Source organism: Hemitrygon akajei, chromosome 23 (genome assembly GCF_048418815.1).
Source record: "Hemitrygon akajei chromosome 23, sHemAka1.3, whole genome shotgun sequence".
Lineage (NCBI taxonomy): Eukaryota > Metazoa > Chordata > Chondrichthyes > Myliobatiformes > Dasyatidae > Hemitrygon > Hemitrygon akajei.
In genome coordinates, this window is record NC_133146.1 from 50785078 (window position 1) to 50800496 (window position 15419).

General features: G+C 41.6%; 1 protein-coding gene across 9 annotated transcripts in view; it reads left to right on the top strand.

Moving 5' to 3' along the window:
- LOC140715429 (C-terminal-binding protein 2) overlaps window positions 1-15419 on the top strand; it is a 309864-nt gene that overhangs the window by 208331 nt on the left and 86114 nt on the right. Inside the window, exon 1 of one of the 9 annotated variants that reach the window (XM_073027610.1) lies at window positions 11697-11866. The exons of the other annotated variants lie outside the window; for them this stretch is intronic. Coding sequence (XP_072883711.1) covers window positions 11845-11866 — 22 coding nt within the window. The 5' untranslated portion in view covers window positions 11697-11844. Of the gene's footprint in view, window positions 1-11696; window positions 11867-15419 lie in introns of those variants that run through there. 9 annotated transcript variants of the gene reach the window in all.

Consider the following 15419-nt stretch of genomic DNA (forward strand, 5'->3'; position numbering starts at 1 on the left):
GCAAGTTGTGAATGTTTGCTTGGCTGGCAATTCTTTTACTGGAATGCTGCCGTAGCTGATAATTTTTGGGTGGAGTCGAAATTAAGCAGATTGTACCTGAAGATGTGCTGAATTTTTGTTGGAGCAATATTATATTTCTAACTCCATGTCAGGACAATCAGCATCATTTGAATGCCTTTTAGGACAAAATTGCTGATTTAGTAACACAAGCTGGTGTTTGCAAAATGCAACGTTAGCAAGTTTGCCCTCTTTGTGTTGGCCTCTTAAAATTTTCATTAATACAGTAATAAAGATCTTCACAATAAAGCCAGAACAATGTCATAGGCTTCTTAAACAATTTATTCCTTCTTTCCATTTGGACTTTGCAAGGACTCCAGCCTGATAGATGTGGCTTGTTCAAGGTGGCTTGTTCAAGATTGTGTATTAAGAAGTTATATTGATAAATGCATTCCTGCCCATTCCTTCTCTGCCGTACCTTCTCAGAAGGGGAGGCTAGAGTTGAATTTCACTGCAAAAAACCTGTAAGTAAATATCTGTGTCCAGCACTTCCTGGATATAGAGTTATTTTGACTTATTCTAAAAAAAAACTGTGTGGAAAGTTTTCAGCTTGTGAAGTGGTTGGAATTAAAAGATTTTTGCCTTAAAAGGGCACAGCATTTGGTGCCAATGGGTCATTTTGGTGGACACCCCTTCAATGCAGAAGTTGTTGGTACCACAGCCCAGCCTGTACATGTGCTGGCCAGTTGGAATTGTGCAGTGGGTGGTGGAATAACTATTAACAAAGTATTTCAAGAATAAAGAACTGGGTATGGGTGTGACTTGCAGGAAAAATGTTGTCTGACTACAATCATTTCATAGAATTTGATTAAAAGACAAAAGAGTTTTTAAAACTGATATAAAACTAACATTATGTTAGAGCCCTCATGCAGGGGAGAAGATCTTTGGTATTTTGTTTTAAGGTATTAATGGTTGCCCCAAGTATTAGAGGGATTGGCATTGCAACAAGGTGAGCTTCAGGAAGGATGGGAAATGTCAGTACCACAGTACAAAAGGTGGGAACCAGTGTGGAGACTGGGAATATTAAGGCTATCCGTAGAGCATTAAGGTGAATGGGAAGGGTCCAGGAAACAGAGGTGAGTAGTTTGCTCTCCTTGTGCGTTGGTGTTGTGTATTTAAGTAATGTTTGAGTAATCTTGTGCATAGTCTTGGTTAAGCATTCCTGTTTGTTTATACGGGTTATGTGTATTACTATGTGAATTACATACATCATCACGCTACCATGTGATACGTGAGCACCTCGCTAAGAAGTAAATTTGAAGTTGCACCTGTATTTCGGACTCCAGTGCCTTCCTTTGAATTAGTTTTGAAGTTGCAAAACAGAACATTTGGATTTATAAGACTATTCGTCCCAGGTGTGACCTGCAGGGAGAAACCCAGAGCAACGTAGGTCCAAGTTCTCCTGTGTCCTGGGGAAATTACCTCGTGCATGGAAATCAGGTCAGGATCACAAAACTAGCCGACAGCAGGAAATGCCTGTCTCGGTTTCCCAGTTGGTGCACTGTGAGCCGGTAATTGTTGGAAGTGTGCTCGGTGGAAGTGATTTCCAGTCAGATTGCACTGAAAGATTCAGTGGGAATTGATCTGCAATCCTGGCGGATGATGCTTGTTTTGGTTCCTCGTTTTTTTTTTTCGGTTTGCTGCCTTTTCTCAACTTCAGTTTTTCCCTGAAAATAGTTTCCTGTTTGAGTCAAAGATAGTAGCAAGCTCTGCTTCGGAGCCACTGTCGAATGAAAGAGGTCAAACTGCTGACTGAATGGAGGACGGCCAGATTGAAAAGGTTAGAGTGTGGGGACCGCAGGCGAGGGATGGGCTGGTTCTGTTTGCTCCACCACATGTTTACTCAGCTCTGCTCTGTGCTGAACTGAGGCTGCGGCCTGCTCCGGCTGCAGTGATGCCTGTCTTCATGTATGTGGACTCACTTTCATAAAACCTCAGTTCTGAATGCTATTTGCTTACTTTTATCATTTACACGATTTGTTTATTTTTTTCTGCACATTGGGTGTCTGGCAGTCCTTTTTTTAACGTGTTCTATTGGGTTTCTTTGTTTTGTGGCTGCCTGTAAGGAGACAAATCTCAAGGTTGTATAATGTTTACATATATTAATAATAAATGTACTTTAAACTTTGACTGTCTTCCCCAGAGCAGACATTTTCCAGTAAATTCTATTTAGCTGCTTTCCACATCAATTATACCTCATCTGACCATTGACAAGGCAGTGAAATAATCTACATGCTCGTCAGCTAAAATTAAAATAGTGTGACAATCAATTTACTTCAATAAGTCATTTACCAAAGCATTCAATTAATGGACCAAAGATAGTACTCAGTTAAATTGACTGGTTCAAGAAACCTACGTAGGTTCACCAATCCAGGTGTTAAATGCGTGCATGGTTTAGTAAGTGTGATGCAAAATGACAGTCTGACATTTATTGGCCTTAATTTGGAGTGAGAAGGCTTTGCCTTTATTCCTTGAATAGGTTTGCCAGTGATCTAAAATGTTGGATCAGTACTACAGCAGCACGTGTTGTCGCTGGAGAGAGAGAAGCTGTCAGTACACTGTAAGGAGAAACGTCCATCTGTTTGAACTTGTTTCTTTTTACAGTCAAATAGCATTAACTGGACAAAAATGTAATTGCAGCACTGCGGTGCATGTTGCAGTGCAATTAAACTGGCTTGACCCCTTGTTAGTAATTCAATGCCAGCCAAACTTTACAAGTGTGACAATCTTTGTACAGGCACACCAAAGCTATCTTGATATTTTGTCATATACTGAGAGGCCAGCTGGCTAATACCAGACATAAAGTCAGTCCAAGCACCACCTACTGAGCTGCACATGTGGACCCCACCTGCGGAGTGCAGGTCTGTCTTTACGTTATCTTACAGCAGTTAGTACGACAGCAACATGTAACACTTAATTCCTAATATGAATGCATTTTATCACCCTCTTGAGCAAACGTAAGATGCCAGGCTGCTTTTCCAAATGTGTTCTGTTTTCTGATACTTCCACACATGTTCTGTGCTATTGTTATTCAATATAATTTCTTCAAGATTGATGCTAAATGCTTTTAGAATATGTCAGAATTTATAGGCATAATCTAACTAATGGAAAACATATGGTTGCACAGAGCCAACATTCTCATTAGTGGACGTATAGAATATCAGAAAGACTGGTAAAATTTGGCCTGTTTCTTCACAATTATTTAAATACCTGAACAATTTATATAATCGGTTCAACTCCTATATTAAAAAAGTGTAACTTCTTACATGCAGATTCTTATGAGATAGAAATTGCCTTCATGATCTGAGAATGTTAGTTTGGCTGTAAAGTTCCTATGCTTCAAACAATTTCTCTAAATCTTAACTTACATTGGGGTCCATTATTAAGGGTGAGGTTTCAGGGTACTTGGAGGCACATGATAAAATAGGCCAAAGTCAGCATGGTTTTCCTAATGGGAAATCTTGCCTGACAAATCTGTTGGAATTCTTTGAGGAAAATAGCAGGCGAAATAGACAAAGAAGAGTCAATGGATGTTGTTTACTTGCATTTTCAGAAGGCCTTCGACAAGGCGCCACATATGAAGCTGCTTAACAAGATAAGAGCCCATGGTATTAGAGGAAAGATACTAGCATGGATAGGAGATTAGCTAACTGGCAGGAAGCAAAGAGTAGGAATCAAGGGGGCCTTTCCTGGTTGGATGCTGGTGACTAGTGGTTTTCCGCACTGTTCGGTGTTGGGATCACTTCTTTCCTTGTCACGTGTGAGTGATTTGGATGATGGAATTGATGGCTTTCTGGCCAATTTTGCAGACAATACGAAGATAGGTGCAGTGGCAGGTAGTTTTGAGGAAACGGAGTCTGCAGAAGGACTTAGATTGGCAGAATGGGCAAAGAAGTGACAGGTGGAATATAGTGTAGCGAAGTGTATGGTCATGTATTTTGGTAGCAGGAATATAGGCATAGACTATTTTCTAAACACAGAGAAAATTCAGAAATCATTGGTGCAAATGGACTTGGGATTCCTGAGCAGGATTCCCCATAGGGATGAGGCAGTGGTAAGGAAGGCAAATGCAATGTTGGCATTAATTTTGAGAGGACTAAAATAGAACAGCAAGGATGTGATGCTGAGGCTTTATAAGGCATTGCTCAGACCGTGCTTGAAGTAATGTGAGCAGTTTTGGGCCCGTTATTGAAGAAAAGTTGTGCTGGCATTGGAGAGTGTCCATTGGAGGTTGATGAGAAAGATTCCAGGAATGAAAAAATTAATGTATGAAGAGCATTGGATAGCTCTGGGGCCTGTACTGGAATTTAGAAGAATGGGGTGGGGGGCATATCTTTGAAGCATGTTGAATAACGAAAGGTTTGGATAGAGTAGATGTAGACAGGATTTTTCCTATAGTAGCTCAGTCAGAATAGGGTAAGAGTTCATTGTGATATTAAGAAGGTTAAGACTCTTCATCAAGAGTTGGGAGGTGGAAGTGAAGGCGAAGGGCAGGTACATCTGAGGCTGGATGAGATTGAAAAGCAGGAGGTGAACCAAAGACACAATGAAGCCAAGGTAGGGCAGGGTTGAAGCAGGAGACATCGGCAGCTAGATTTCTGCAGATTGGGGAGTGATGAATGACAAAGTACCTTGAAAGAATATATTTCCCATGTGATGAACGGTAAGGCTATTTCCCTTGATGCATTAATGGTGGATGTCTGTGGGAAGAGCACCAATGTGAACTAGTTGAGAGAAGTTGTGAGCTGGTACACGAGGAGTTTCAGAGAAGTGGAAAACTAATATAATATCAGTGATTTGTGGAGCTCAGCAACAAGGGTCAATGAATATGTTCTGAATGACCTCAGAATTAACTCTTTTTTTGTTCTCTGTGCATGACTCCTTCGTTGCTATTTCCAAGATTTTTTATTATTTCATTTTCTAATAGTTTCATCGTTGTGTTTTTGTAGATTATAGAATGCAAGATTGAATTTTGAAGTAAAGTTAAGGTCAGTGAGAGAGTTAACAAGAAAAGTGATCGTGATTAATAACCAGATTAACAGCTTATCAAACTAAATAGCAAAACCAATCTCACACTTCTTACCACATTTGCTGATGCAGTATTGAGTACACCTTGGCTCAGTTATGGCAAATCATTGCCTTAAATCTCATTTGCAAGCTGTTGGTCTACTCTTCCATTTTTCTGGTTTGTCACTCTTCTGGCAAATGGATCCCCTCAAAGTACTTCATACCCCACCATAACACACGAGAGATTTTGCAGATGCTGGGAGCCTTGAACAACACACGCACAAAGTGCTGGAGGGTTTCAGCAGGACAGGCAACATCTAGAGCAGGGGTTCCCAACCTGGTGTCCACAGATACCTTGGTTAATGGTAGGGGCCCATGGCATAATAAAGGTTGGGAACCCCTGATCTTGAGGAATATATAGTGGATATTTCAGGCCCAGACCTCTCATCAATCCTGAACAGTCAACTGTTTATTCCTCTCCAGAGATGCTGCTTGACCTTCTGAGTTCCTCCAGCATTCCCCACCATATATTGGAGGAGACAACTGAGAGGGCTCGGATTCTGGTGATCTCCATTCTCTGAGTTCAATAAACATGTATTTCTGACAAACTTAATCTCTAAATTTCTTTCTGATAAAAGAGCAGGTTAGTGTATTTTGTGCCAGCAGCCATTTTTTTTTTACCAAGATGCTAAACCATTGCCCATAGATCATGTGATAAATAGCAAGGCAACTTGTGAAAAAAAAACTTGCCAATCCAGGGGCATTTGGATTTACAAGGTGGTGTTAATCAAAAAAAAAGGTTGGAAAATGTTGAGAGCTTGTTATTAAAGTTGCAGCTGACATGTGTTCTTCTCTGTTTTTGATGTTATGATAGTGGGGTTTTGTGTCACCAGTCTTTGGATCTTCCATGATGACCGTTCAAGTGCTTCGAGTACTCAACAAGCAGCAAGCAGCTCTCCATGGAAGAATTCTCCATGTGAATTCTTCTAATTCACAGACTCTGTCTATCTCTTGGCAGCCTTAATTGAAGCAAGTAAAAGTCTCCACCTTTTGCAGAGATATAAGACCGTAAGATATAGGAGTAGAATTAAGCCACTTGGCCAATTGAGTCTTCTCCGCCATTTCATCATGGCTGATCCATTTTCCTTCTCAGCCCAATCTATTGGTTTTTCCCCGTAGTCCATCATGCCCTGACTAATCAAGAATTTATCAACCTCCACGTTAAATATATCCAAAGACTTGACCTGCACAGCCACCTAGTGAACAATATCCAGCAATTTATTCAAGAAGATTTTAATACTCCCAGTCCTCAAGGAAGTATGTTAGTCCAACAGGAATGATGGCACAGCTTTGAAACATCTGCTGCATTTTAAAATTATACCAACAAATGCTAACGATGCCACATTCCCAGTTCTTTGACCTGAAGAGTTAATTCTGTGTCTTTTTCAACATATGTTGTCTGACCTGATCAGTGTTTACTATACCTGGTTTTATTCCAGCTTTCTAGCATCTGTGTTGTGATTGTAATTTAGTTCAATATTTTACCCTTGATATAAAGACTCTGTGTGTTGTTTAACTGGGTCGTGTGGCAACAATTCAGTGCTCACTTGTTAGAGTTAACATTTCAGGCTGAGACCCTTATCAGGACTGGAAAGGAAGAGGACACAAGCCAGACTAAGAATCATTTCCCTCTATAGGTGCTAACTGACTTACTGAGTTCCTACAGCATTTTGTTTGTGTTGCTTAAGATTCCCAGCCTCTGCAGAAACTCTTGTGCTCACTTAGTAGAGTTACCTGAGGTACTTTGAGAGTTTAAACTTAGTTGAGAGTTCTGGATAATCTGAGGCCTGGTTGCACGACAGCTTCACAGCTTCTGGGACCTAGTTTCAGGCTTTGTATCAGCTGCTGGCTCTGCACATTCTCTCCACTACAGTGCAAGTTCTCTCCGGGTCTATTGGTTTCCTCACATTTCCCTAATCCATGCTTGTTACTCCTATGGCAAGTTACCCCTATGGCAAAATGGAACGAAAGTGCAGTTGTTGGGCTTGTATGACGGAAAGCTGCAGGAAAAGAGGAATGTCGTTATTGGAATGTTCGCCAGGAAGCTGGCATAGTGTATAATGGGGCAATTGGTTTCCTCCTGTACCATTATAGAACATGAAACAGTACAACATAGAAAATGGTCCTTCAGTGTGGGTCAATGGCTCCATTTAATATCAAGGAATGTGTACAGTATACAAACTGAAATCCTTACTCTTTGCAGAAATCCATGAAACAGAGTGAGAGAAAAATAAATAACCCGAAGAATAAATGACAGTAAAACGTCAGAACCTGAAGGCCATCTCTCCCCCGCCACTTACAAGCAGCAGCAAAAGCATCACCCCTCCCCCGCTTACTCCAGCTCCTCCCACCACCCCCCATGCAATATCAAGCCCACAGAGTCCATCAGAAACTACTGTCCGACCCAGCACTTTGACATCTCAACAGGCCCTCTCTCTCACTAACGAGGAAGAGAAAGGTATCGCCCACAATGTTTTCCCAAGTATATGACTTGACTAAACTAATCTCTTCTGCCTACACAATGCCCATATCCTTCCATTTTCCTCACATTCATGTGCCTGTATCTGAAATGGACAATTCCTGCCTCTACCACCATCCCAGGAGCATTTTCCAGGCATCCACTACTTCCCATGTGGTGAAAAACTTGCCCCTCACAACTTCTTTGAAAGTACCCCCCTCTCACCTTAAAAGCATGCCGGTCTGGTATTAGACATTTCAACCCTGGGAAAAAGATACTGTCTGTCAGCTCTATTTATGCCTCTCATAATCCTAATAAACCTCTATTAGATCTCCCCTCAGCCTCTGCAGAGAAATCAACATAAGTTTGATCAACCTCTCTAAAGCCTCAACATTGTTCTGATAATGGGACGACCAGAACTGTATGCCATTCTCCAGCTGTGACTTAACTAGAGTTCTATAAAGCTGGAACATTACTTCCTCGATTTTGAACTCAGTACCTCGACAAGCATGCCATCTGCCTTCTCAACCGCCTATCAACCCCTGTAGCCACTTTCAGGGGGTTATGTTCCCTCTGCTCATCAACGGTGTTGAGGGTCTTGCCCTTAAAAGTGTACTGGCTCTTTACATGGTGTGTAAAAATGTGTAAATGTGATTTCTATATTTCCATGTGTTGAAAGCAGTGACTTTGCCCATGGGGTTTGTAAAAGGTGGACTTGCATCATTTTACTAAGACCTCATGTGTAAGGAAAAGTCCTTAGTGAGGCACTTCTCACGATTTGTTTACATATGAGGAAAGAGAAAGTGCTCGTCAGAACAACTTCAGTTTTGACCGAGTACAGTGCTGTCAGACGTGAGCACAGCTGGAGGCAACTGCAGGCTCCAGTAACTCTTGGCCACCTCATCATCATTGCAACATTTCTGCTAAACTCAGGAAGGGATCAACGTTCCTCACAACAAAAATATGAATTGTTCTAAATCTATTAGGTTGATGTCTGTTTATAGCAAAACCTGCTCAACAGGTTTGTTTCTCTCCCTCTCTGCTGTGCACTCCATCTCTGTTACGTTTGTTCCCTCTCTCTGTCACACATACTCCCTCTCTGTCACGCTCACTCTTTTTTTATATACAAAATATCTTTATTACAAATTCAGTGCTATATATACAACCAGTGACTAAAACAATTACTACACTACTAAAAGACAATACACATTAAACCCTCTCTGCCGCACTCACTGTCACACACACTCTCTGTCTGTCGAGCTTGCTTTCTCTTTGTTGTGCTCGCTCCTTTCCTCTGTCTCCCTCGCTCCCTCTCTCTGTCACGCTCGCTCCCCCTCTCTGCCACGCACTCCCTCCCTCAGCCGCACTCACTCCCCCCTCTGCCGCACTCGCTCCCCCCGCTGCGCTCGCTCCCTCCTCTGCCGCGCTTGCTCCCCCTCTCTGTCGCACTCTCTCAGCCTGTCGTGTGCTCTCTCGCTGATGCACTTCTGCTTTCCATTGCGCTTCCTCTCTCCATGGCGCTCTCTCTGCTTTGCTCCTTCTCTGAATGCATTGTTCCCCCTCTCCCTGCATTGCTCTCCCCTCTCAGTGTCACTCCCACTCTCCCTGCGTTGCACCCCGTTCTGCGTCACTCCCCCGCCGCGTCGCTCCACCCTCTCTGATAAATCTGTCACACACTCACTTCACACAGATCTTCTGATGGTATTGCCGAGAAGCTGAAGAATTTGCATTAAGTTTTTGGTGTTAACAAATGAGTTTGCACTGGAGTTGGAGCAAACCTTTAGGAACAGGAAGAGATCACTCAGCCTTTGCTATTGTATTCTTCAGGTACATTACTACTGATTTTTATTATTTTGAGTTAATTTATTGACACCTTCGCCCATCAGAGATCCATTCATGTCAATCTCAGAATTCTCAGGCGATCCGGCATCCACCATCTCTTCGGGAAAGCGAGCTTGATGTATTCATTACCTGAAAAATAATGCTTGCTGGGTTAATTCCTAACTAGCCTCATTTTAAGGCTGAGGTGGCTCATTCTACATTCTTGATCTGAATGCCATAATCTTAGTGGAATCAGAAGGTGTAAAGATCGAGCTGGTGTGTGCTATTGAATTTTGAGATTGACATGAATAGATCTCTGATGGGCGAAGGTGTCAAGAAATTAACCCAAAATAATAAAAATCAGTAGTAATGTACCTGAAGAATACAATAGCAAAGGCTGAGTGATCAATCCCCCATCGCTTTGTGAATGGCAGGACGGACTAGATTCGGCTCATTCCCGTTTTCTTCTGAACACAAGAAGTTCTGCAGATGCTGGCGTCTTCCCCTTCCTTCCCAGTCCTGAAGAAGGTTCTGGGCTCGAAACGTTGACCGTCTGTTCATTTCCGGAGATGCTGCCTGACTTGCTGAGTTCTTGCAGCGTTTTGTGCATGTCACTTTCCCATTTCTTCTCCCATGATGGGCTGATCTGAACCTACTGGAACAAAGGGAGCACAAGCCTTGGCTCTTTATCTGTACTCAAAATGGATATCTTTAAATTCTTCTATCATTGAGTTAAATCTATACCCTGCTATTACTACAGTAAATATATTGGCTTTGTTTTAAGGTAAATGTTACAGTCAGCCATACAGCATGGATACATGCTTTTTAACCTCTGAATCTGCTCTAGCCATCAAGCACCTAATAATACGGTAGCATAGTGGTTAGCAGAATGGTATCAGCGACCGGAGTTCAATTCCCACCACCGCCTGTAAGGAATTTGTACATTCTTCCCATGACAGTGTGGGTTTCCTCCTGGTGCTCCAGTTTCCTCCCAAAGACCTACCGTTTGGTAGGTTAATTGGTCATTGTGAATTGTACCGTGATTAGACTAGGATTAAATCGGGGAATTACTGGGCGGCTCAAAGGGCATTAAATAAATAAATCGAACCACTAAACTAAACATAGTCCTATATTATTCTCGCCATATTCCCATTAACAAGCCACTACCCTACTCTTACCCTGTCTAAATTCTACCTCACACTCGGGAAATTTACAGTTAACGCGCTGTACTTGCCTGCCTTACAAATGCTTCTAAAATAAATCCAAACATAAACGTAATGATACTCCCACTAAAATAAATCTCCAATTTCCTCTTCATCTGCCACTGTTACACACCTGGGAACTGGAGACGGTCGGCACAGATTCTAACTAATAACATGCTGCTAGAGATGGTCCCAATTGGGCAGCATCCCGTCAGGGACTCTACTTTGTCTTTTGCGTGTGTTTTTGTAAGCTTTCTGGAATGGTTTAGGATGTGCAGCAACTTGAGTCGTTGGCTGTCAGTGACGTTGCACTAGCAGCATCTGTATCAGCTAGGATTGCAATCAAAAGTACTGAATCAGGGTTTTTAAATAATTCTGCTTCAGGTTTTTGATTCTCATATTCAACTTGCCACCATCTGCTTGGATATCTTGCTGCCTTACTGCCCTGCCATCTCGGCGGCATCTCACTTAAGGGATGAGGGGCGTATTGGTGGGTGTGGTAGATAGATACCGTGTCCTGCCATCTGCCCATTGCTTATATTGTTAAAGACACTTCCAAGACCCTGGAATCCTCACCCTCCCAGTTGATAGGCCGTATGAAGACAAGAGGTTGGAAATGAATGTGGGGGAGGGGGTCATGAAGGGAGTAGGTTGAAGGAAACAGAAATTTATACAAAAACTGAAGAGTTACCAAAGCCTTCAAATTCCTACTTGGAATTAACTGTTGTGTGAAATAAAATTGAGTAAATCAGAACTGCAGGAAAAACAACAGGCTATTAAAAACTAAAATCAAATAATAACTTTAAAAAGCACATTCAGCGTGTCTGGTTTCTAAGTGTTTTTTTTAGGCTGGCTCACATGATTTTTCAAGGGGTTGGAATAAATTGTGATTAGTTAAAAGCTTCAGCACAGTGCGGCGTGAGTACTGTGGAGTTTACAGTGGTGTGAAGGTGACTGTATCCGTGTTAGGGGAGCCTGGACCTTTCCTCAGCGCCCAGGACAAAAGCCTTTTCTTTTCTATTTGTGTTCAAAGAGACATTTGTCTCGAGATGTTGCAGCTGTGGGGGGGGGGGGGGGGGGGAACTGCTTGATCGAAGACATCCCTTGTAGTTGTACTGACGGAGGCTACGAACTAGACCCTGAACACTGAGTGTCTGCCTGTTGTGTTTTTTTTTAATTTCTGTTTTCCTCCGCTGCCATGTACCATGTGTGACTCTTATCAATGTATTAATGTGAAGAATGTGGAAGCAACATTTTCCAGGCAAGGAAAACTTCCTGTTTCTTTTCTCTTTGTTTAATAATTGTGCACCATCTTTTCAAACTGTAAACGTTTGGTTTATACTAGTGAATTAATCCTTCCATTTGAGTATATGAGTGTGTGTGTGTGTGTGTGTGTGTGTGTGTGTGTGTGTGTGTGTGTGTGTGTGTGTGTGTGTGTGTGTGTGTGTGAGAGAGAGAGAGAGAGAGAGTGTGTGTGTGTGTGTGTTTGATGAGCCTGTAGCCTGTTTATGCGCACTTCATATGCTGCAGTTTAACACATTTAAACCATCTAAGCTCTGTTGTGGTGCATGCAATGGAGATTAATGAGAATTAGAGAAATGGCTTCCCTTTTGTTTTTTCTGTGAGATCGTACCAGGGACATTACAGTAATACAAAGGCGGCTATTTAACAAGGAGTAAGCTCTAATTTACTTGGCAGGGTGGCATTGGAATAGGATATGACTGGGTGGCAAAGAGCAAGAGACGTGAGCAAGGACAAGCAGTCTTTGTGCATCAGCAGTAAAACAAAGACACTTTATACAGTGTGCTCCATGCAACAAGCTGTTCAGCTTTTCATTTGAGGGGGAGGTGGAGTTCTCTGTGCTGTAGACAGTGGAAACTCGGAACCCTCCTCAGAATAAAATACAGCCTTGCTTCCCAGTAAACAACTGAAATTAAGAGCTGTGTTTGCGACTAAAGACATATAATTGAAGGAGAAATTGATCCTTGCATCCATTTACTAAGTTATGTGTTGTACCCCAGAATTCCCAACATATAAACTTAAACTTCCCAAAACTTCCTAATTTCGGAGCAGTTGATCTGGAACTAATTATTTTTTAATACTGACCTGAAACAAGTGTTGATAAAGAATTAGTTTTGTCCCTCCTGATTCAAGCCCCTCACAACAAACACATCAGAGTGTGTAATGAGGACAGCCCAGCTCAGGACACATTCTTGATGTGTCTATTATTGACTCCAAAGTGATTTTCCTCCTGTCTTTTTTTTCCCACTGCACTTCATTCCAGAGCTGAGTGCAGATCCTCGGACACTCTCCGGTATCTGAGAGTTTGCAAACCCCCAATTTAAAATTCCTTCCCTGGACATGGTTTTGAGTAGGACGTGGTGTAATTGAAATTCATTTAGTTGAAGTGATATCTGACCCTTAACCTGTTGAATAATTATGTGTGTTTGCAATCTAGACAGTAATACAGTAGCTTGCATTAAAAGATTAAACTGAATGGAAAGATGAATCTGGCAGCAAAATAACAGAACGGCAGAGGTGCGAGTTACCTCATTTAATTTACTATAGTGCAATGCAGTAGCCTGCCCACACTACTGAGCGCTTTCTCTTTCAAGGAAGATAAGGGAAAATGTTTCTTCTGTTGAAAATATATTCCCTGTTGTGGCTTTGCATGTGTAGCCCCTCGCAAAGATCAGCATCCCCTCCATAAGATTAATATTTCAAATGAAAAGGATATAGGGGATAAACAAGAGTTTAGTTTTTAATTATATTCTTTCTTCATAACTTAAGATTGATGTGTCTTTCTGATTTGCAAGACAAACACCAAACTGAAGCTAGTTTGGATAATCATTGGCTTTGAAGCCATTTTCAATTCTTATTTTTTATATAACTCAACTCAATAACTTTTATTTTTTCCCCATATCCTTTTCATTTCAAATATTGATCATACAGAGAGGCTGCTGATCTTTGCGAGGGGCTACACTTGCCAAGCCACAACAGGGAACATTATTTTCAAACGAGGAAGCAACATTTTTTCCTTTATGTTCCTTGAAAGAGAAAGTGTATTAAGTCAAGAGGAACCCTACCCATGAAGAAGATCCTTTAAAATGGCCCTTTGTTTCTGCCATTGATCATAAAGGTGTTTGGATTATTATAAATTTTTACATTGAGGGGTTTGTGGGTTTTCAGGAGTTTCTAGTTTGACCTTTCTCATTGGCCTGATAAAGCATTCATTATGCATTCAATATGAGCAGCCTCCTTTCTTCCTCCCCCATCCACTTTCAGCCCAGCCGAATAACATTAACCACTATCTCTGTTTACGCTGTGATAATAAAATGGTACACTGCCTGAGGCCCCACGAAAGAAATGTACCAACAACAGAGCCATTTAATGGAAATATTTTCAAAATTAAAAAGTGAAACGTGAACGAACTAACTGGAAATTATGTACTGTTAGAGTTTTTGAATAGGATCAGGGAAAAGGTCAAGGCCTGCCCTTTACAAAATGGCAGATTCCCAGCACATTCTGAGGTGGTGTCAGTAGAGTGATTAAAAAGCATGGGCAAGTATGCAGCTTTTCTGGAAATAACTCTATGGTTTGTTAACCTTTCACCTTCTGTTGAAGGAGTTATTATCCATTAGTAGGTAACTAGTCTTGGGAATATGTTTCAGGAGGAGGGGGGAGAAATAATATTTGTGATTAAAGTAATTGAATTTTACTTTATCTAAAAAAACATGCGATATTGACATTGGCACAAATGCAATTTTCACTGCATTATTCATGTCTTCGTGCAATGCATTTTCGCTGCCAATCTTGTCTGCAGCTGCCACAGTCATTCATAAGTTAAAATGGTATTTAGCATGATGAAGAAAAATGACATGTGCAGTGACAGCATTTTAAATAATTAGCGGAGATGCAGGATGACTGAATGTTTGGATAGAGTCGTAGAAGGAACAGATGTTCTGCCAACCTGCTGTCTCTGCACTCCTCTTGCCAGTTCCTCATCTTCTGAGAGCCAAAGTTGTTTGAAAAGAATACCGCAGCGTCATGGGAGTGCCTCTGAATTACATCGTACGGATTTGGGTCAATGTGATGTTTATTGGTTTTCATTCTTTCTGTTGGAGAGATGATGCCTTTTAACCCGTTAAACTTTGCAAGCAGTTCCTGACAGGAATGCCCAATAGCTGCAGACCCACGACCTGCTCAACCTTATCATCTGTGGTTTGCCAGTTTACCAGATGGAGTATCATCGGCAAAATTCTGTGCGTCTCTGTTAACCAAATCAAAGGGACATTCACAACTTCACTGCCTTGCAGGGACAGATAGAGGAAATGGCAGAATGTGTTAAGCTTGGACTATATTGCATGTTCTGTTGCTTTGATTGTGTGATATTTTCTTTATTTCCCTTCGTAATGATCAAGTTTGCAATTTGCACACGTGATTTTCCAGCTACTCACAGATAGTCAACGAAGCTGAGCAAATGGCGCAGTGATCACTTTGATTCATATTGTTTAATTTTAAATTAGCAGCAGAAAATGGTCTCTGTAAACTTGTCAGCTCTGTCATTGGCGCTGGCCTCCAGAGTATCCAGACATCTTCAAGGAGCGGTGCCTCAAAAAGGCAGCGTCCATCATTAAGGACCCCCATCGCCCAGGCCATGCCCTGTTCTCATTGCTACCATCAGGAAGGAGGTACAGAAGTCTGAAGACACCCACTCGATGATTCAGGAACAGCTTTTTCCCCTCGGCCACTCAATTTCTGAATGGACATTGAACCCATGAACACTACCTCACTATTTATTTATTTCTATAATT